At 39.7% G+C, this 22,197-nt stretch overlaps 3 protein-coding genes across 7 annotated transcripts; 1 reads left to right on the top strand and 2 right to left on the bottom strand.

Moving 5' to 3' along the window:
- Window positions 1-400: 400 nt before the first annotated feature.
- On the top strand, window positions 401-9,119 carry cpt1b (carnitine palmitoyltransferase 1B (muscle)). 2 transcript variants are annotated; one of them, XM_086298411.1, is made up of 19 exons: window positions 401-542; window positions 2,138-2,287; window positions 2,377-2,516; window positions 2,659-2,830; window positions 2,956-3,057; window positions 4,517-4,654; window positions 4,739-4,816; window positions 5,014-5,121; window positions 5,211-5,295; window positions 5,534-5,729; window positions 5,829-6,014; window positions 6,092-6,197; window positions 6,282-6,398; window positions 6,519-6,683; window positions 6,771-6,905; window positions 7,341-7,493; window positions 7,589-7,702; window positions 7,821-7,913; window positions 8,008-9,119. In XM_086298411.1, exons 2-19 carry the CDS (start codon window positions 2,147-2,149, stop codon window positions 8,137-8,139), a joined length of 2,361 nt encoding a protein of 786 aa, XP_086154537.1. In that variant the 5' UTR covers window positions 401-542; window positions 2,138-2,146; the 3' UTR covers window positions 8,140-9,119. The 2 variants fall into 2 exon arrangements, with proteins under 2 accessions (XP_086154537.1, XP_086154538.1); XM_086298412.1 differs by having other exon boundaries at window positions 2,135-2,287.
- A 1,258-nt stretch (window positions 9,120-10,377) lies between these two features.
- On the bottom strand, window positions 10,378-16,626 carry sephs1 (selenophosphate synthetase 1). Of its 3 annotated transcripts, none has more exons than XM_086298414.1 (11): window positions 16,609-16,626; window positions 16,358-16,446; window positions 14,949-15,089; window positions 14,749-14,845; window positions 14,490-14,593; window positions 14,273-14,380; window positions 13,184-13,338; window positions 13,000-13,090; window positions 12,795-12,894; window positions 12,304-12,516; window positions 10,378-11,187 (listed from the first exon to the last, which is right to left on the bottom strand). In XM_086298414.1, exons 3-11 carry the CDS (start codon window positions 15,042-15,044, stop codon window positions 10,973-10,975), a joined length of 1,179 nt encoding a protein of 392 aa, XP_086154540.1. In that variant the 5' UTR covers window positions 15,045-15,089; window positions 16,358-16,446; window positions 16,609-16,626; the 3' UTR covers window positions 10,378-10,972. The 3 variants fall into 3 exon arrangements, with proteins under 3 accessions (XP_086154540.1, XP_086154539.1, XP_086154541.1); XM_086298413.1 differs by lacking the exon at window positions 16,609-16,626 and adding an exon at window positions 16,566-16,585; XM_086298415.1 differs by lacking the exons at window positions 16,358-16,446; window positions 16,609-16,626 and adding an exon at window positions 15,471-15,488.
- A 326-nt stretch (window positions 16,627-16,952) lies between these two features.
- Window positions 16,953-22,151, bottom strand: bend7 (BEN domain containing 7). Of its 2 annotated transcripts, XM_086302354.1 has the most exons (10): window positions 21,306-22,151; window positions 20,644-20,721; window positions 20,205-20,558; window positions 19,885-20,001; window positions 19,462-19,808; window positions 18,944-19,051; window positions 18,708-18,825; window positions 18,518-18,631; window positions 18,324-18,365; window positions 16,953-17,775 (listed from the first exon to the last, which is right to left on the bottom strand). In XM_086302354.1, exons 1-10 carry the CDS (start codon window positions 21,367-21,369, stop codon window positions 17,717-17,719), a joined length of 1,401 nt encoding a protein of 466 aa, XP_086158480.1. In that variant the 5' UTR covers window positions 21,370-22,151; the 3' UTR covers window positions 16,953-17,716. The 2 variants fall into 2 exon arrangements, with proteins under 2 accessions (XP_086158480.1, XP_086158479.1); XM_086302353.1 differs by lacking the exon at window positions 16,953-17,775 and having other exon boundaries at window positions 17,794-18,365.
- Between the last annotated feature and the right edge of the window lie 46 nt (window positions 22,152-22,197).

Below are 22,197 nucleotides of genomic sequence, written 5' to 3'. Positions count from 1 at the left end.
GCCATCACCAGTGTGTGAATGTGTGTGTGAATGGGTGGATGACTGGATATGTAAAGCGCTTTGGGGTCCTTAGGGACTAGTAAGGCGCTACATAAATACAGGCCATTTACCATTTACCATTTTAACCATTCTCATCGGTGTCAAATATAAAACTGGTATTACAGTGTTTTATTTATTTATTTATTGGTGCCATAGCAGAGATGTACTTCTAAGTAGGTGAAATGTCACATGGCTCTCTGTTACTTCTCAACACAGCGCTACAGCGGATTCAGTTACGTAGCCAGTTAGGCTCTGTCTCTGTTTGGTGTCTTGTTACAATGACATGGGAGAGAGAGAGAGAGAGAGAGAGAAACCGAGGATGGTGGTGGGGAGGTGTGTAAAGCACAGGAAAGGACAAACTTGACCACAACCTGACGAAAGCCACTCCAAGGGCACAGAGCACATAAGCCTGAGCTCAGAAGAAATTCATTGCCTCACTGACACAAACCAAAGTCATAGCTTTTCTTTGCTCCATTGGTTTAGGCTCACACTGCCCTAAAAAGGTAAAGTTATTTTTGCTCATTTCTGCATGTTTGCTTTTTTTTTTCTTCTGATTGCTTCTAAGTGTAATGCTAAAATTTTGCTTGGGCATTAAAATTGGAATATTATAAGAGGGTTTTCAATAACAGACAAAAATCTTTAGATATCTGCGAGATTTTGAAATTTTTCTATATTAACAAAGCTGCAGAGCTTTTCTAAATCTTAAATTATACCAGTAGGTTTGCACACATTTGCGTGTTGTATTCTGTGTTTATATTTCCATGCCCGTCTGCGGATTGCACACATGCTCAGCCGGTGTACCACTATATCTGGCCACTGAACTTTGTCCCACTTGGTGACTGTTCAGTCATATGACATGGAAAAAGAAATACTAGACCTGCTGCCCCCAACCATTATATGGACTGCTATGGGAAGTCCTGATATTTTTGTTAAGAATTAAGGAAGGTCATCGTATTTCTCAGACAAAGACTGAACCCTTTCAACCTTCAGTGTATTTATTTTGCATTTAGACACCTGTTAAACTTCTGCCAGTGACCCACCTTATCACATTATGAGCAAACAGGACAAATAGAGCCGCTTTCTTTAAAACTGCCGTCAGTCACATCTGTGAAAGATTGTTTTTTTTTTCTTGAGGTTAACTGTGGTATGACAACAGTTAATGAAATACCCAATGTTTAGTCAAACCTGGGCATGGCCCAATGGGGAAAGAAATGAGGGAAATGATGAGGGAGTTCAGTGGCAAGTGCTGAAAATCAGTCTGTAAGTCTCTCAGTGACGACCTTTCAATGGACTAGTAATAAGTAGGCATGATTCAAAATTGGGATCTTTACAGATATAGCTTCTTTTTTCTGTGGAAAATAATTTAGAGTGTGTTATCACCATGAAGTCGTAAATCTCTGAAACCTTTAACAACCACTATTCAGATTTTCATTTTTTACCTGGCATCCAGTGGTTAAGACAGGTGCCGACACCCTCTAGGCCTGTGTGGGACTTTAAACAACAAAAGGTATGCATTTTGGACATTAAGATCTTGGTAGGACAAACATTTGTAGCTGTCATTAAAAAAAAAACCCAAAAAAACAAAAACATTTTAGTGGATAAACTATTAGTTAAGGCATTACATCACCAGTAGGAGTATTTTACATTTTTTAAATAATTTTATGGTGTGGTTTTTGCTGATTTATTTATTTATTTTTTAAATTTTCCTTCTTTATTTTTCTTCTTTTATTTTTATTTTTTAATTGTTTGGGAGTGTTTTACTTCCTACCAACGTCTCCCCAATAGCCCCTTTTAAAAACAGGGACAGCTGGCCAGCAAAACAGTTGAGGGTCGTAGTTCTAAGTACAGTAATTTTTATATTCATTTTCAGTTATACTGGGTAAGAAACTTAATGGATGGATGGATGAATGGATGGATACATTTTATTGTAAATAAATTTGTTTTCTGGGCACCACTTTGGTCTCTGTAATCCTGAATGAATTAACATTAATTTATTATGTGTATTTTTTATTAGGAGATATTATAAAATATTATAGACCACTGTATTTTTTTTTTTTTTTTTAATGTAATAAGTTCTCAATGCTGTTCATGTTAGCAGAACACAGAGATGGCTGAGGCACATCAGGCGGTAGGCTTCCAGTTCACTGTGCGCCCAGATGGTGTGGACTTTAAACTGAGCCAAGAAGTCATCAAAAATATCTACCTATCAGGAGTGACAGCATGGAAGAAGAAAGCCATTCAATTCAAGGTACAAAAACTGGCACTTAATATGGTAATATCCAAACTGAAAGGAGAGACCTTTTGTTACTAACCAATAGTGGTATTTTATATCCACAGAATGGTGTATTGGCAGGAGTCTACCCTGCCAGTCCCTCCAGTTGGCTAATAGTTGTAATTGCCATGATGAGCTCTTTATATATCCACACAGACCTGTCTATGGGAATGATGGATACCATCAAGGAAAACCTACCATATCGGTCAGTAATCCCACAAAGCCCAGTTTTGAAGTATTTCACTTGACCTTTAGACTTTACTGGACAAGCGATGCGGTTATTTTGAGTCATTTATCTGTTTTTATGTCGTTATTGACAAAGGCGGTGTTTTGCATTTTCTGAGCAGAGACTGTATGTCAGTACAGACACGAGCAGTGCTGAGTGCCATCCTGTTTGCCACAGGACTGTGGCTGTTCCTCATCTACCTCCTGAGATACACTCTTAAAGCTCTTCTGTCCTATCATGGATGGATTTTTGAGTCCCATGGAAAAATGAGTACATCAACTAAAGTGTGGCTGGTATGTTCGTCTCACTTTCATTCATGGCATGACTCTTATTTCATTTGGGACTTTTTGGTTCTGTCATTAAAGAGAAGGGATCTTCACTGATTTTTTTCTTTTTCTGTTTGTTTTTTTGTTACCAGTGCCTGGTAAAGATGTTTTCTGGACGCAGACCCTTGCTCTACAGTTTCCAGGCCTCCTTACCCAGGCTTCCTGTGCCCAGTGTGGATGATACAATTCACAGGGTATGTAGTTACAGTAATGGATTTGCATGATCAGAAACACATATCTTATTTGTGCTCCCATAGTTTTCTAAAAACATAGAAACGTGGTCTGGACATCATTACAAGTAGTTGAGATTTTTATGCATAGAAGCTTTTAGTTATTGTTGTTCCATCAGTTCCTGAATCTAAACTCACACTGAACTCAATCTATACCAGCTGAAGTTCTTGTCAATAATTCAGTTGATATACAAAAACCTATTAGACTAACCAAGCACAGGTATAAAAATACTACCTATGCTGCTCCAGCAGCCTTCCTGCACCCTGCTCAAATTGTGTACAGTTTTTCAGTAGGTTTTTGGGAAGAACTTGGCACGTCCTCTTGCAGAAAAGCTGTCTTGGATGTCTTCCAGAATTTCTGGTTATACCTTTCAACTGATATGTCAATGTTTTGTTAATTAAATTAAATTAAATTTTATTTATACAGCACCAAATCACACCAACAGTTGCCTCAAGGCACTTTATATTATAAGGTGGGGCCCTACAATAATACGTACAGAGAGAACCCCAACAATCAAATGACCCCCTGAGCAAGCACTTTGGCAACATTGGGAAGGAAAAACTCTGTTTTAACAGGAAGAAACCTCCGGCAGAACCATAGAGGGGCGGCCATCTGCTGCGACCAGTTGGGGAGAGAGAAGGAAGACAGGATAAAAGACATGCTGTGGAAGAGAGATAGAGATTAATAACAATTAATGATTCAATGTAGAGAAGTCTATTAACACATAGTGAGTGACAAATGTAACTGAAGAAGAAATACTCAGTGCATCATGGGAATCCCCCAGCAGCCTACACCTATTGCAGCATAACTAAGAGAGGATTCAGGACCACCCGACCCAGCCCTAACTATATGCTTTAGCAAAAAGGAAAGTTTTAAGCTTAATCTTAAAAGTAAAGGTAGTGTCTGTCTCCCGAATCCAAACTGAAAGCTGGTTCAACAGAGGGAGGGGCCTGAAAACTGAAGGCCCCCATTCTACTTTTAAACACTTTAGGAACAACAAGTAGTCCGATAGCAAAGTGCTCTAATGGGTTGATATGGTACTACAAGGTCATTAAGATAAGATGGGGCCTGATTATTTAAGACCTTTATGTGAGGAGCAGGATTTTGAATTCAATTCTGGATTTAACAGGAAGCCAATGAAGGGAAGCCAAAACAGGAGAAATATGCTCTCTCTTTCTAGTCCCTGTCAGTCTTGCTGCAGCATTTTGGATTAATTGAAGGCTTTTCAGGGAGTTTTTAGGACTTCCTGATAGTAAAAAGTAGTCCAGCCTAGGAGTAATAAATGCATGTACTAGTTTTTCTGCATCACTCTGAGACAGGATATTTCTAATTTTAGAGATGTTGGGCAAATAGAAGTCATTTTATTACGTGACGTCTGCTTCTATGTAACACTACTCCCTGCGTATGATATTCTTTTTACAGTACCTTGAGTCAGTTCGACCTCTGCTGGACAATGAGCAGTACAATAAAATGGAGCTTTTGGCCAGTGATTTTAAAGAAAACAAAGCAGCTCAACTGCAGAGATGCCTAATCTTAAAATCATGGTGGGCAACAAATTATGTGAGTAGTGTTTTCTGTCTAACATGCTACTGAAATTGTCTTGAATTGTAATGATAGACAATAAAAACCTGTAATTTTCTCCAGGTAAGTGACTGGTGGGAGGAGTACATTTACCTCAGGGGCAGGAGTCCTATCATGGTCAACAGTAACTTCTATATAATGGTATGTAAAACTGTCAGTACATCAGTTGAGCGTTTTTTCATTTTTCTGTTAGTAATGGGAATGAGGTAATAATTTATTTTAAATAATTTAAACACGTCATCTTTAACTTTTCAAATAAATGTGTCTGTTATCTGTGTTTGTTCTCTGTTTTGTGTTGTCACTTTGTTGTGTTTGGTCATTCCATTTATTGTGTGAAGGACCTCTTGTACGTGACCCCAACACACCGTCAGGCTGCAAGAGCAGGAAATGTGGTACATGCCATGTTGCAATACAGACGCAAACTGGAACGTGGTGAACTTGCACCGGTATAGCTTGCCATTACAATTACTCTTTTCTCTCGTTTTATTGCAAGGTTAAACTCTGTGTTGACTTCTATTTAACTTTTTCTGCTCAGCTGAGGGCTTTGGGGACTGTTCCTATGTGTTCTACTCAGATGGAGAGGATGTTTAACACCACTCGCATTCCTGGCATTGAAACAGGTGAGCAAATGTTTAGATCTGTACTGTATGAGTGCTCAATCATCAGTCACAGATAAGATACTTCCCATTGTCCAGTATGCAGCACTAGTGGGTACATCTCTATTAATGATTTCACAGCAAATAGGTTCCATCACTCTGTAAAGCTACTGGGACATATCTTTGATGCTGTGCTTTCAGTAAGTCACTGTGTGTAACTTAAATTAAATCGAATTTTTTACTGGCTTAACAATCTTTACAGATTTTGTGCAGCACCTGACTGATCGGAAACACCTGGTTGTCTTCCACAAGGGTCGGTTCTTCCAGGTGTGGCTTTACACTGGAGGCCGTCACCTTTTGCCCAGTGAACTTGAAACACAGTTTCAAAGGATTCTCAATGATACATCAGAACCTCAACCAGGAGAGCTCAAACTAGCTGCCCTGACAGCAGGATACAGGTATATACAAACAAAAAACACCTTAAAAAAGCAGGTAAGCAGGTTAAATGTTCAAACACTTTCAGCAGAAAAGGGAAACAGTCTCACTCTCACCCTTAGGGTTCCATGGGCTCAGGCTCGGATAAAATATTTTAGCCAGGGCATAAACAAAGTATCCCTGGATGCAATCGAGTCAGCTGCCTTCTTCCTGACATTGGATGATGAGCCGCAGGGTTACGATCCTGCAAAGACCAACTCACTTGATAGCTACGCCAAGTCCCTGCTGCATGGAAAATGTTATGACAGGTAGGCAAAGAAGACCAAGCCTTTTATTGACTTTGACCAAACTGATTCCCTAAAAGAAGTTGGGGTTTTTCTTGCAGGTGGTTTGACAAATCTTTTACATTGATCTCTTATCCAAATGGAAAAATGGGTGTAAATGTTGAACATTCTTGGGCTGATGCACCAATTGTAGGACACATGTGGGAGGTAGGAAAAGTGTTCTGAAAATATCCTCAAATAATGATTCAAAGAATGCAAATTTTCTTCAGCTGCATTTTTTTTTCTTTTAAGTATATTCTATCAACAGACTGCTTCCATCTTGGATACACTGAGGAGGGACATTGTAAAGGGGATGTGAACAAAAACCTGCCTCATCCCACTCGACTACAATGGCAGATTCCAAATGAGGTATAGAAAAATTTGTATTTATTTCTTATATCCAGTATTGTTTTTAGTTTTTTCTTTTAATTTAATGGTGTTTTAGATCTGTACACAAACTAATTAGGATATTCTTTTACCCTCTCTAAGTGCCAAAATGTCATTGAAACGTCATACCTCTCAGCCAAGCAGATAGCTGATGATGTGGACTTCCATGGCTATCTGTTTGCTGAGTTTGGAAAAGGCCTGATCAAGAAGTGCAGAACAAGCCCTGATGCCTTTATTCAGCTGGCCTTGCAGCTGGCCCAGTTTAGGGTAGGCCTGCCATAGTTCATAGAATCACTGACATTTCTTTAAATGTATCTACAACCATCAACTAATAGATAACTCTTTGCTTTATAGGACCAGCGTGTGTTCTGTCTGACGTACGAATCATCGATGACACGTATGTTCAGAGATGGGCGGACAGAGACAGTGCGCTCCTGCACTTCTGAGGCGGTTGCATTCGTCAGAGCCATGGAGGACGCTGGTGCGACGGTAGGCAAAACAAATAACCATGTCCACAACAAATAAAAAGGTCATATCATTCAGCTGCTCGACAGGTGTGTATAAAGAGAATCACAGGTCAAAGGCATTTTAATGGAGAAGTTTTTAATAAAAATAGACAACAACTTTGGACTTAATGTGGTTTATAATGTTTATCTTGTAGTCACGGGACGTTCATGTACTCAGTTTTAGATTTTCCGATGGGTCACATTGTTAAAGAACATGTTGTTCTACTAAGACCATGGTGACCAAGACCTAGAGGTAATGTGTGTCAGTGCCCTGGACTTTAAGCTCTTGGATGTTCTGACAGGGTCAAGCTGGTACTTTCCTTCATTGATAAAGAAATCTAAAAATTATTTTAATGCAGTTTTTATTTATTTATTTAGAAATATTAGAAACTACATTGCCTGTTGTTTATGTTGTCAGAATGCCCAGAGACTTGCCCTGTTTCGGAAAGCAGCAGAAAAGCACCAAAACATGTATCGTCTGGCCATGACTGGTTCTGGGATCGATCGTCACCTTTTCTGTCTCTATATAGTATCTAAATACCTTGGTGTTGACTCACCATTTCTTACTAAGGTTAGCTCTATTATCTATCATGTGTTTTTAATGTGTTTTTGTTGTATAATGCTCTTTTCCAAACTAAATTCACTGTCTTTGCGTAATGCTTAAAGGTGCTTTCGGAGCCCTGGAAGTTGTCCACCAGCCAGACTCCACAGCAGCAGCTCAATTTAGTTGACATCAACAAGTTCCCGAAATATGTGTGTGGTGGGGGTGGATTTGGCCCTGTGAGTTAATTTGATGCAATATGAACATGTGCAAAAAGTTACAGTCATAGCTTTCTTACCTGCTGGCCTGATCAAGGAGGGCTATGTGAAATGTAACAGCATCTCTTTGTTATCTTAGGTAGCTGACGATGGTTACGGTGTGTCTTATATCATTGTTGGGGAAAACCTCATCACATTCCACATCTCCAGCAAGTTCTCCAGTCCTGACACAGTAAGACAGAAAAAAAGAGCACTGCATACTATAGATCCAACTCTTCCTGTTTTTATCTCTTGCTCTGATTGCTCCTTCTCTGTCTGACCTGCAGGACTCATATCGGTTTGGTCAGCATATTCAAAAGGCCATGCTTGACATCCAAGCTCTCTTCAAGCCTGAAAATGATAAGACAGCACAGAATGCAAAGTATGTCCATCTGGAAAATGGGAAAAAGCACATATAACAGAGAGTGTGGCAGGGTATGTTGGATTTGGAGCACATACAACCTGTGACTCAGTCTTCATTCATAAAAATAAAACAAGGCTCTGGTGACAGGTTGGGCTGCTGTGGTGAGTCACAGCACAGGAGCTTGGCATTCCTCTCAGACAAAAACAATATTTATTACACATCTATGTTTTTCCTGTTTATATTCGGGGATAAAGAAATGTATTTCTTTTTACACAATAGTTCCTCACATACACATACCACCCTCACTGTATATAAATCCAATGTAATGTAAATAAAGCTACAATATGTATTTATTCATGATCTTATGAAAGCTGTAAATATATCTGCCAATGTGTTCTTATATTTGCAGATCTAAATTATTTGTTATGTGCCTGTATTTAAGAATTTGCTGTTGATTTTAAGGCGGCTGTCATTAGTGATTAAAAATATAACACACTAAATGCAACTAATGCATAACTAGTGCAGTCATCATCAGTGATTTCTGTGGCACTGCTGTGGAAGATTGGAAAATTCAGTTTGAAATGATTACATCAGCTGTGTGTGTGTATATATAGACAGATATATGACATAGTGTAGGGACTGAAAGAGGCATGACAGAGCAGCAATGCACTGACAGGTCTTAGTGAGAGCTGTGGGAAATTTGCTGTCAAAATTAGGAGATTGTGTTCAGGAGAGTGAATTGTCTCCTTAAACTCTTGTGCAAGCATTGCTCCATGAATACAAATCAATAGAAAATAGTTCATCATACTGGTAAATTTGTGGATGACATACAGTATTGTGCAAAAGTCTTAAACCAGCCCTAATTTCTTTATATTTGGCTTCCAAGGACCCAGGTGTATTTGTAATTACTTTAAGTAGTCTTGAGCTCCGAAAGATTTCTGAAGATCATTCAAAGTTTTTCTGTGGACACTGGCTGCTTTTTCACTGTTTCTGTACAGACTAGTCTTTGTTTTGGGTTTTTTTGTTGTTTTTTTGGGGGGGGGGTGGGGGTGGGGGGGTGGTGTTAAGCGACATAAAACTGACGTATGATTCATTCAAGCATAAGAAGACGCCTAAGTCGAGCCGTGAACCAGTGTTGTGTAAACATACAACAGAAAAGTTAGCAAAGAACTAATATTAAATCATATTAAAGCATTTTGTTACTAACATTTTGTTGCAAAAACATGCAATTTTTTCCCATTACTGTATGTAAATCTACAAAAATTGCCCAAGAAAACACAGTTTGACAGAAATAAAGTATAAAAACTATCCAAAGCAGATAAAGCTTATCTGAAATTCATGTCTTTATTGTATAAAAGAATTGGTGGGCAGGCACTACCACTCATGAATTGGTCTCCCCAGTGTCCAGATCTCAGCATTATTGAAGCAGTGTAGGAACAGAATGCAGTCAACATCTAAAGAAGAGATTTGAATGTCCTTTAAGAAGCTTGGAAAAGTATTCCTGAAGACTACTTAAAGGAATTACAACAAACTTTAAGAGAGTTCATGCTGTGTTGAAGAATAAAAGTGATCATACCAAATGTTGACTTTCAAACTTGTTACATTTGTATAAACTCTATTTCTGTCTCGTTTACTGTATTCAGATTAATTCTTGAACGTTTCAATAACTCGCTGCAGCCATTTCACAATTTCTTTGCAAAATATGAAGAAATGAATAGTGACTCAAGATTTTTGCACAGTTTTGTATTCCTATTCATTACAGAATAAAATGAGTACTTGTGCTTTTAAATACATTGACGACAGACACAGAAAAACTTTTTTTTTATTAGAGAAGTTTATTTTAAGAGGTGGCAAAGGGGATTTTGACATGTTCCTGAAGTTTTACAGAGAGCTTCCCGATTTATCCCTGCTATCTGACCTTTGACCAGCTGGAAGCTTCACTGTAAATCAGCGTTCTTGCCGTACATACTCTGGCAATGATGAGGGGGAAAAAAAAAAAAAAAAAAAAGATCCTGTACTTGTGGACTAACAAAGAAGTTTTAGGCAGTTTTTCATATAACATTCCGATTTTGTATTATGTTAAACATGACATAATGAAAATGCAGATGGTTTACAGTTCATCTCCTGAGGGTTCTGCAGATATTAATGTATCTATGACCACACGATGATGTATAACAATAAGAAACCACTTTAGAGAAGTATCTGTTTTTTATAAAACTTTAGTTCAAAATTGTAACTACACTGTAACTACATGGCCAATTTGATTTAGTTTATCCACACAAGTGAGACCAAATTTCAAATAGATCAAGGTTTATTAGTTTATGCAGGGACAATACAAAAAGTCAAAGTAATAAAAAACAAGCCATTCTGGTCGCACTTATTTTCTTTCAAGGCATCAGTTACAACAATGAACTAAAACTCAGCTGTATAACTGTACAACAAAGTAAATGAACAATAAACAAAAACGCCACCATGGTTTGATGAGAGCAGTTTTAAGAGAGCCAAAGAGGCAACCGACTCCAGACTTCCTAATGATTCAAAATGAATCAGCAGTATCAGATTATCTCCTATCAGAAGCTGCCTGCCAGTCAAGCACACTGAACATAACAGAGTACAATAGACAACAAAAGCAAGTGGATTTTAAGAATGCTCTATTTCTTACCAATTTTTATCGCGGGGATACTGCAGGTGGAGTCCACTGGGTAGTGATGTGCCCCCACGGGGCCACTGTGTGGAGCTGTTTTCATGTTGATGGCACGCCAACCCAGTCTTTTCTGTGTACATACTATTTGTGTATATATTTCAACACTCTAGGATGGTTCTGTAGTTTATGTGTCTAAAATCACTCAGAGCTTTTGGGGTCCGGTCTGTGATGCAACAGAGGAGGTTTAAGAAGTTGCACCAGGTGTTGGATTGACATTCTGTGTGGCCGCCTGTGGTGCCACCTCTATGATTCGTGGTTTGTCAATGATGCGAGCAGTGCGGTTTCCTTTCTCTACAATCCCGATGATCCATGCTTGATGACCTTCTCCGTATTTTGGGGATTTGATCTCGGCACAGAAGCGGGCAGCTTGTTCTCGAGGTAAACAAATAAGCAGGCCTCCTAGAAATGAAAGGAGATGTTGTCAGACAAGTGACTTAAATGAAGATTTAAGTCTAATTAAATCACTCATTTTTAGAATATGACACTGTTAGGGAGTACTCGGCCTTCTTACAGATAACTCTAAAGGCATTTTTATACATGAACAAATTCACAAGGTCCAAATTTGCCATTTCTTGCATGTAGCACACAGCTGGAGATTATCGGTGCCTGAGGTGTTCTCACTATTGGAAATACTGCCTGCAGGTAGTATGACATCCACTGGCTTTCTGCAAATTCTCCATGATGTGCACCACTCTCACATGGGCCCAACTGGATATAACAGACTTTTTTTTAAAAACAAAAAAACACAGCTCTAATGCATAAAGTGCATGTGTGAAAACAGATTTGATATCAATTCTGCTGCAGATTGTTGATCACAGCATGAAACATTAAGCAGATAAACTAATCACAAAGATAGATCTTTTAACTGATGCGCTCAAGTTCCTGTAGATTATTTAACAACTTCTTCGGCTTCTGTAACATCTCCACATAGTTAAGCAAAGACACTTATGTGACTGTAGATGCGCGCCTTCATCAAACTGCCTCAATTACACACGCTTGCCATCTTCCAACACTGTCTTGAAGAAATTAATGGCCTATAAAGTCTGATATGCTTAAAAGATAAATCAGAAGGACAGCTGAACCTCAGCCAAATTTCAACCTTTAATAGTTACAATCTCAGGACTTTCAATCAGACAAAACATCAAAATGTAAAATTTTTATAACATGTCTTGCTTCTCTCCCCGAACATCAACCAATTATGGTCTGTTATTATTGCTGCTTTACTTATTTAGCTACCTAATTGTTAGGAGATTAAACTCTCAATTCACATCCCCAAACAAATTTTCCCGAAAGAGAAAGAAGCTGATTAATAATAACAGAACCACAGTCTTTTGTAAAATCAGTTACAGTGAGAAGTGGCTTTACCTTACTGATGGCACATAAAATTCAGTTGAGCTGCCTCTAGTTACACTTTTTCATTTTCTAAGATCTTTTTCCAGAACTTACTGCATTCCTCAATGCATTCCTTGGTAAAATCTCAATGTCTTGAAAACATTAAAATACACACGCACACACCTGATGTTTCAGGACAGGTGCCATGCATGAGCCCGAACATGTTCCCACAGGCTTTAGACACGGCGGCCATCTTGGCGAGCACTGGGAGGTTGTGGATGACAAAAGACACCTCACTTCGCTGTTGTCGTGCCAACGTCTGAGCGTGGCCGAGGATGCCAAACCCTGTGATATCGGTCGCTGCGTGAGCATTGAACGTGTGCATGAGACCCGCAGCTGCAAGCAAAAGACAGTAAGAAAGGCATCATGATGATCAATTTGTTTATTGCCAAAAATCTGCAAACACTCAAGTAATCTGGATGCAATAATGTCAACTAGTAATATAATAGAATCTAATGGGTAATAATACTCATTACATTCTTACTAACAAATAATTACTAGAGAAAACAAAGTCATTAGAACCACATACTCGGTAATGCTATTGTTAAAATGTAACCGAGAATAATCAAAAGTTTAGGCAGGCAGAAAAGGTCACATGCTCTTAATGGTCTTGCCTGTCCTGTTGAGCCGAGCCATATTCATCATGGCTTCATGGTAGGCCAGCTCTACGTCCTCCTGCGTCACCACCAGCTTGATCTTGTTCCATTTTTCAGGCTTTTCAGAGACACAAAGAAAGCATAAATAGGCAGTGATGTTACTGGTTATTATTAAACAACAGGTTTTTAACAAAATTATTCAGAAACGAGTTGGCAGACTTACAATATCTAGCCACTGATGCACTGCAACTGCCACTTGTGTTCCAAGTGGTTTGGTCAACACCAACACATCTCCTGGCACTGCATTGTCTGGCCTGAAAAACGTCAGACACAGCATCGTCAAGCTTGTTTTAAGGCACCCAAGGAAGCAAAAAACAGCAAAATATGCAGCAGGAACTCATTCCTACATGATAAACTCATTGGGCTGGCAAACTGTTGTTGCAACTCCTCCCATCACTACCCAGGGGTTGAGCACCGTCTGACCTCCTGTTACAGACGTCCCTGCCTCCTCTGATGCATCTTTGAATCCCTGGATGATCAGTGGCATGACTTTGTCTCTCTCCTGTAAACACAGAAGAATGTCAGAGTCGAGGCTCGGGACATTTTAAATGCACTGATGATAATAAGAGATGTCCCAAACTAATATGATTCCAGTACTAGGGCTATTGCATGAAATTACCCGTCACTTTATTACGTACACCTGTTCCACTGCTCATTGATGCAAATCGCATGATTGCAACTCAATGCATTTAAGCATGGAGGCACAGTCAAGACAACCTGCTGAAGTTCAAACTGAACATCAGAATGGGCTGATTTAAGATAAAAGCTGATTTAAGTAACTTTGAACATAACATGGCTGCTAGTGGTCTGAGCGTTTCAGAAGCCGCTGATCTACTGGGATTTTCCTTTGTAACCATCTCAGAAAATGTACAGAAAATGGTCCAAAAAAGAGAAACTATCCAGCAAATACTGGATGTCAGACATGGGAGAAGAAACACCAGACCATTACAAGCCGATAGGAAGACAACAGTAACTCTAATAACCACTTGTTACTACCAAGGTCTGCAGACACATCCCTGAAGACACAGCACATCAAACCTGAAGGCATCTACACACCAGAGCACCTGAAGACCACACAGGATGCCACTCCTGTCAGCTAAGAACAGGAAATTGAGGCTACAGTTACACAAATTCACCAAAACAGGGCAATAGAAGGCTGGAAAAATGTTGCCTTGTCTGATGAGTCTCAATTTGTGGTGCCACACTTGGATGATAAAGGTCAAAATTTGGATGGATTTTTGGATGTGCATCCAACAAATCTGCAGCAACTGTGTGAAGCCATCATGTCAATATAGACCAAAATCTCCAAAGAAATTATTTCAGCACTTTGGTGAATCTCAAAGAATTAAAACATTTGCGAAGCCAAAAGGATGTCTAACCCGGTACTAGTAAAGTGTCCAGCAAGTGTACCTTTACTTAAGCAAGATGTGTCTTACTTTCTCTGACATTTTGTTGCTGACTCCCAGAAGCATCAACATGTTGTCACACTCAGTAACTCCCATGGCGTACAGGTCACTTAGAACATTGGCACAAGCAATTCTTCCCTATAGAAAAGAGACCATGAAAATTCATCACATACAGGTTTGGTATGCAAAGTAATTTAATGAAAGAAAACCAGAAAAGTAATGCTAATGAAGAAGGGAAGGTCCTTACCATCATGTAAGGGTCATCCACAATGGGATAGATGTAGTCTGTTGTCTGGACAAGAGAAAGGCCACCATGCCGGAGGGGGATCACACACGTGTCCATGCCAATGCCTTCATAAAGAATATCTCTCTTAATGTAATATTTTAGAGTGTCTGCACTTGTGACCTGTGAACTGTGACCATGTATTTGCTGCTATGCTTAAAAAAAGAAGGGGTGGGGGAGAGATAGCATTGCTATTAATGTGCTATATGATTTTAAGAATTACCTAATCGAGGCATAACCGCCCCCAGGAACTGTTCATCCTCTTGATAGTGGTTCTCTTGCAGGGTTTCTAGCAGCTTCTGTAACACATCTTGGGGGACCTGTGATTAGAGAAAATGACCACAATTTTGATGTATTATTTCCTCACTAATCTGTGCAAAGAAAATAACACATTCAAGGCAGATTTTTTTGTAGACAGCTAACCTTGCAGCCTGTGCCTTTGAGCTCAGCAAACCGTGTGAGCCTGAAGTTCTTGTCCAGCTCATAGCTTTCAGGGTTAAAAGACTCCCTCACAGACATGTCTGAAGAAGCTCTGGGTCCGCACCACTAGAACCACATCAATGACTATGAAAAATAAATAAAACTGGTGATTAGAGACAGTGTCTGGGTGTCTCAAGAAAATAAATGCAAATGTTGAGCAAAAGAGATGCTGGTTGGCATCTCTTTTGCTGCAATGATAGAAATCTTGTCCCAGAGCTCTGTTGACAAAATATTAGGAACACCTAAGTACATTAGAAGTTACTACTATAAACACGACTCAAAGATCAGTGTGATATTATTAATGCAGGCGTGTTGTATTTTGTGATTGAAACAAGTTTACAAATAAATAATAAAAAACTGCATGGCGATTTTAATGCACAGTTGTTATTAAATGTTTTTAATTTGTTAAATACTAGTTTTGATAATTATTATATTCTTTTTTTAAGGCAACGGGGTGTCGGATACCTTTAAATTGAAATGCACAATAATGAATGTGGCATCACCTAAAAGCCCCCCCCCCCCCCCCCCCCTCCCCCCATACTCTCCAATCACTGAAAATATAATAAACTTTTGTGTTCCCAAAAATAAGCTCCACAAAGTTGATAAAACTGAAACGCCGTGCAAGTTGGTTGTTCCTTATAATCTCGGATTTTAACATAAACCGGCGTGAGCTGATGAAGGGGCCGTTACTGGTATAGTGGGGTAGTGTTCAAGACAAGCAATGATCCCAAGTTCATTCAACCCGTGGGCACAGGCTAACAATAAAAGTAATGATGTGTGAGTGATTCCGTGTGATGTGAGCGGCATAACACGCTGTCGGCAGCTCAGCTTTAAGACACGTGCGTTGATAATGACAGCTACACCCTCTACGTCTGTTTGTTTTGCTGAAAATGCAGTTTTGGCTACTGCTGCTAGCTCTTGCTAGCAAACGCTGCTCCATGCAGCAGCCGTTGAACAGCCCCGTGTAACAAAGAGCCGATGAGCAACCCACTTCAAGAGCTGCTGCACATCTAAAAACAGATAAGACGCACACTGCGACCTAAACGTGACGCGTATCGTTGAGTCGCAGTGTCAGCTCGTAGCACATGTACGTTAAAAAGTTGCCGTAGAGCGCCGAACAAAAATGTCGGCGGCGGAAAAAATTAACCCTTTCCTGTCCCTCGCCATGCGATGTGTGCAACATTAGCGTCAACACGAATAAAACCGCGCTGCACCTGCTACGTGTGCAAACTTTGTAACGCTGCGGTGCAATAGAAGTGTTTACAACTGCTCTAGATGTGATTTTAGGACCAAAGCGGAGGTATATTCTTGCAACATTTCCCCTTTAATTGCTCTGACCATTTTATCCTTACCAGCTTCACGTTAGCGGCGGATCCCGACAGAAGAGCGGGGAAGGCACCAGCATGCACCGGGGCTACAAACGGCTGTCCTGCGAGAAAGCCTGACGAAAAGTGACACATATTTGACTTCTAACATTGGTCTAAGCGAATAAAACTGTAGAAGTATCGTGAGTAATTAAGCATATTGTGTTTTAAAAAAATGTATCCAACCTCTGCTCACCTTTATAAAAATGCGTGAATTAGAATGCAAGAAGGAAACTAACCAGATCTCAAAGGGTCCTCCTTCTGCACACTGGCGGCTTCAACATCCCCTTTAATGAGCTGTGAAGTCTGGCAACAAAATCTCAACAATGGAGTGTACCTTTAATTTACTGTTTCCCTCCAAGTGCGACTACAGCAACACAACATTGCCTGGCTCGAAGTTACCCTAATAAAAGATAAAATAACTTTTATTTTATCATTTTTAGCTTGTGTTTTGATAACAATTAGCCTAAATTTGAAACTTTTCTTTTAACATATTTGAGTGCTTTGTTTTGTTAATTATACTTTACACAATATAAAAAAAACACACGAACAGCAACTTTGAATAAAGTAGATTTAATGGTGGGATCAACCTTATTTTTTAAATATATGTACAGTTAGCAAAAATGAAAGGAAAATACATAATGTCATCACAATATTGACACCAACTGCAGTGGTATGCATAGCCTAAAAATCTAATAAAGAAAAAGAAACATTTATAGTGTGCGATATATTTTTATATTTTCACCAAATGTAGACTGCAAACCTATTGTTAATTTGCAAATTTTTTTAATGAATTAAAATTTGCCCCAAAAAGAAATATATCGGACCATGTTTACAAGATGTTTGCATTTGGATGTAATGTCTGGATATAAGGTGGATGCTGCACTGCACATTAAACCCACTAAAGTTACTTGAAAGGCACAATTCACAATGAACAGCTTCCCGTGAAGTTTAGTTTTTGCTAAATAAATGAACGCAATAGTGTTATAGTACTTAGTCTCATTTGAGATGTTTGATCTTTATTTCATTGCATGGAAATAAAACAAGTTAGCTTTTAAGGCTGTTGTCTTTTATGTAAACAGTAAGTGACCGATTTTATTACCTAACCGCTATATAGTTCAGTGTTTATTTTCACAAAATTCCAAATCTCAGCATTTAAATGGGGCCCCAACGAAAAGCCTTTTGGAACACAAATGCTACATTGGGATTCTTGTTTGGTCCTATTTTATGTCTCTTTACATTCATAGCACATAGCAGTTAACAGCTGCAAATAGTGGCAAAATGCACCAATTCAGAGAAATAATGAAGACAAGACTCTACTGTAAGGCCATCGTGGCAGCCATTGGATTAACCAGTTGTGTTCGCTGCTATCCTCTCTTCACTTGCAGCCTGTTTATTATCACAGCCTTTAAAAGAAGGAAGAAAATACTGTCAAAATGATATATATATTATCACCAAAAAGATATCTTAATGAATGAACATGGCAACAAAATAAAATGCTATTGTGACAATGAGGGTGAAATATAGAGGTGAAAGAGTGGATATGCGGCATGGTGTGAGGATAATTAGCTGACATTTTGGAAAGCTGCATGAAAATGTCAAAAGTCACTGTGACAGCATGACAAAGACCGATGAGCCAATGAGAGAGCTGGCAACACCAGCTTGTGTGTGTGTGTGTGTGTGTGTGTGTGTGTGTGTGTGTGTGTGTGTGTGTGTGTGTGTGTGTGTGTGTGTGTGTGTGTGTGCTGTGACAATGATGTGGGGAGAGGTAAAGCCATTGTGTACTCAGAGGGGGGCTGATGGAAAGATTTTGTAAGATGGAGGGCTGACATGAAGGGAACCAGTAACCAGAAAATGGTCAAAACAGACAACTGAATTAATGTATGGGTCTGTGTGTGTGCCCACGTGTGGCAGACACCCATAAGTGTAAAAATCATAATAACGAGTTTAATACTTGTGGATGGTCCATTTGAGATGTCTTCTGCTTCTACGGCATCTGAAGAGCCAAAGACAACATAGATTGACAGACGGCCTTTTCTTTAGCCTTGAAACGAGCTGCCTTACAAGTATTGTAAAAGGAATGGGCTTCCTCTACCACCTTAATCAGGGAAAAATATTAAAATGGTTTAAATGATTTAGCAGCAGAACCTCTTTTCAGCCTCCTCCTTGCAAGTTTGATCTGATCTTGAAGGATCTGAACCCAGTCTCGTGGCCCAGGCAACTTCTCTATTTTGTGTTCAGTGCAGTATTTCTCTGTAAAAACTGGACACACACCATAGTTACATTAACGTTTGTTCAGAAATGTAGTTACACTTTAGTTTTTCTTTCTCTGCCTTACCTTTAATGGCACCCACAATGTTCTGGTCCAAGCCCTTACGGTTATCATTTAGCCCTCTCTTCCTTTTGCCATTTGGCAAGGAGTTAGCCAGCGTGGCGTCATCAAAGAAGGCACACACCTAAACACACAGCAGAGCTCTTGACCAAGCAGCATTTTTGTTCTTTGTTCACATTTCACACGATTATAATATAATCAGAACGACAGAGAAAACGCTTTTAAAAATCATAGACGTGCACCAGTTTCCGGAACAGCAGGCTGCCTGAGCGTGTATAGTTGACCAGAATGGAGTCTAGCTGGGCCTTAGAAATAAACACGTCATAATCCTCTGCAAGACGCACCTCAGACTGTGAAGGAGTCAAGCAACACAGAGTGTTAATTGTAAAGCATTAAATAAATGTCACCAGTTGAAATATGAGTTTTTAGAAAGAAAAAGCGAGAAGACGTTATCTTCATTTCTAGCATTAGCTCAAATCATAGATGTGCTGTAAAATAAACCACAAGGATGTTTGCACAAAGGTTTATGTCTCATTAGGCAAAAAACAAGGAAAAATCAAGGTACTTAAACTTTTTTTTAGATATGGAGCTTCACAAAAGAAGCAACGTTTAGGCTGCAAAGTATTTTTACATGCAAATACACATACACGTTCAAATTCATAAGACAGGTGCAGTGCACCTGAATCAAATTGAGCGTGCAAATGAGGCTTGGTAAGCACACGTTGCTGCATACGTACATCCACACTAAGGTAAAGATTACCTCTAATGCTTGTGATTCCCGTAGTTGGTTCAGGAGAGGAGATGTGTTGTTGACCGTCACTGGGTTGGTCTGAGGTGGTGGCACAGGAATGTCAGAGGAGATGGGATGATTGTTGGTTGTAGATGAGTCTTGTTTCTCACATTCTCGCTTCTTTACAGATTCCACAGGTGCAGCTTTTAGCAGTGATGCATCCAGAGGAGCAAGACCAGCTCTTCTGGTGCTAAACACAGATAGCGGAGCCATCCTATAGATTGGTCTCCTCTTTCGAGGCCTGTGGCGAGGACTGGGTCCTGCACCTAGGCGAGGTTGAGACGGCGATGCTGCCCTTTCCTGCTTTTCTAAAGATGCTATTAAAAGGCAGAAAAACATTATATTGTGTTTATCTCTTTATTTTAGAGTGTGTATTGGTGTTCATTTACTAACCTTTTTGATTCTGCATCAACCTCCTCATGCCACGTAGTTCCTGCAGAATAGCCTGCAAGGTGCCCTTACAGTTACACATACAGCAGGGCGTTTCTGGCACAGTAGGAGGAACTACATCTGCGGGGAAATGAGGGATGCATTTGTTAGCGCTTGTTCACTCTAACATATGCACACAAGTGCAAACATGCTTTAATGTAACAACAAAGGTGTAAGCCATTGCTGGTGTTCATCACTCAATATTTAATGAAATTCACTATTCTTCAAATAACTTAAAATTTGTTTAGTAGTTTTCTCCTTTCAAACATGCACCGATATCCTACCATTAGTTTCATTCACTTTGATTAAACCCTTTGTGCTGTTGAGAATCCTGAGGGCTCTGGAGCGTGTGCTGTACTGGCCGCAGCCTGGGCTGTTTGGGACTGGGATGGATATGGATGAAGGTGAAGGCCCTGGATCCTCTGCAGAGTTCCAGCTGTTGCTCTGGTGGTCCTCTGACACCAGAGATAAAAGTTCAGGCTGATTTATCCAGTTCAGAGGCTTTTCCTGGGGCTCCTTTGTTAAGCTATCCTGCTCTGTACCAGCACGCTGGTATACTCTGCTGGTCTTATCGCTCAGAAGCCTCATCATTCCTGTGATTTGCCTTTTGATCTCCATGCCCTCATCCTCCAGCCAAGCTACATTAAGAGAGAATGGTGCTCATGTAATTACTGATATTTTGTATGATATATAATCAAAATTCATTCTCTGAATGGCACATACCATCAGGCATAGCACCATCCTTTGGCTCCCCATTGGCATCTTTGGAGCTGGAGTTAATCACATATGAAGGCTCTAAATCTGCAAAGAAAAAAAACTGAATAGTTTCGTTATGAAGCACAGCTGTAAAGAAACGCAACAAAACCTTGGTGACAGATGATATTGCGGCCTTTTGCCTTGTAAGGTTGAAGCTTGTGCGGGCTAATGAGCTGTGATGCCTACCAAAGCAGAACCCTCCACCTCACCCCCACCCCATCCCATGCAAAAACCACCACCTGTAGGTGATATGAAGTAGTGTAGTCAAGAGAGGTGGTGTGTTCCTTACAGCTTAAGCAAAAAGTGCACAGTTGAAGCTCCTTGTTACGAGCTCAGAGTGCGCAACATATTTTCACATTTTATTCAATTTGCTTACTTAATTCAGTCTTAAAAATCTAACCGGAATGAGCCGCGTTAAGACTGATGTCTAGGATGTTTCTTTTATTTTCTTTTACATGCAAGATGTGAATCCCTATAGTTAGCTGCTGGTTAAAACCGAGGCACAGACTGGGCATTGTCGTGGCTATCGCTTTTGTTTACAGAGTCGTCTCTGCTGGCGCACAGCGCCAGACAAACACCCAGACACAGACGCGCGTCTTGCAAGGTCTTGCATTCATTCAGCAGCTTACCTCCATCCGTGACCAGTTTAAAGCTCTGCGACTTCCTTCTCCTCTTCCTTTCTCCAAACTCCATCTTCAGGTGGAATATCCAGTAAGTCGTGCAGTGGAAAAAATATTCGCTCTTCGGGAGGACGAAATCACTGACTAGGTTACACTCAGCGGAATCACTGTCCGTCTGCCTTATTAATCAGTTAAATTTATTTCCTGCTTGCGCTACAGATTCTCCTATCTCTTCGCAAATATTCGCAGTGTTAAGCTCAAAGTGGCCCGTTCAGTTGTATTCTACAGTCCATTCCCTTTGCCAGCACGATGCAGCTTCTTGGCTTCCGTCATGTAAATAAATTAATGACTTTAATATTAAAAAATCGTCACATATCCCTTTGCGCCACCTGATGGTATGTTCTCAACTGAAAGGTCGAGTCAGACATTTGCTAGTGGTGTCCAAACTGTGGACCGGTATTAACACAAACAGCACTGAAACAGAAAAACAAACTTTAGAGATTTTTTTTTAAAAGGACTTATTTTACAGGCTACTGTAGATGAAAAAAGGAGCCAAAAGCCAAACGTCGTTTGACTGAAAGGAGAAACAACTCAGTTACCAGATGTTTGGTGTTTACTGTGGTCGATATCTTTGTAAATCTATTTTTGTTCATTAAAGGGATCATGCTTCCTCCTCCACTCATAACAACTGTATAATTCTAAAGTCATCAGCAGAAAATATAGGAAGTAATATTGAGTCACTTATCACAAGTGAAGGCCATTTAGTCTCTTTCGCTATAATTTCCTTTATCACCAAAATACAAAAGATTTTGGAGGATTTCAAAAAGTTAAGTCAGGATTTTTCATCTTCCCTTCTTGGAGTATAGCGCATTATTGTCAGATACGTAAAACAAACAAGTCT

Source organism: Aulonocara sp. 'chitande type north' Nkhata Bay, linkage group LG7 (assembly GCF_057382095.1).
Source record: "Aulonocara sp. 'chitande type north' Nkhata Bay isolate Kocher_YH1m ecotype deep benthic linkage group LG7, A_spYH_male_GT1.1, whole genome shotgun sequence".
Classification (NCBI taxonomy): domain Eukaryota; kingdom Metazoa; phylum Chordata; class Actinopteri; order Cichliformes; family Cichlidae; genus Aulonocara; species Aulonocara sp. 'chitande type north' Nkhata Bay.
This window is presented reverse-complemented; position numbering and strand designations above follow the sequence as displayed.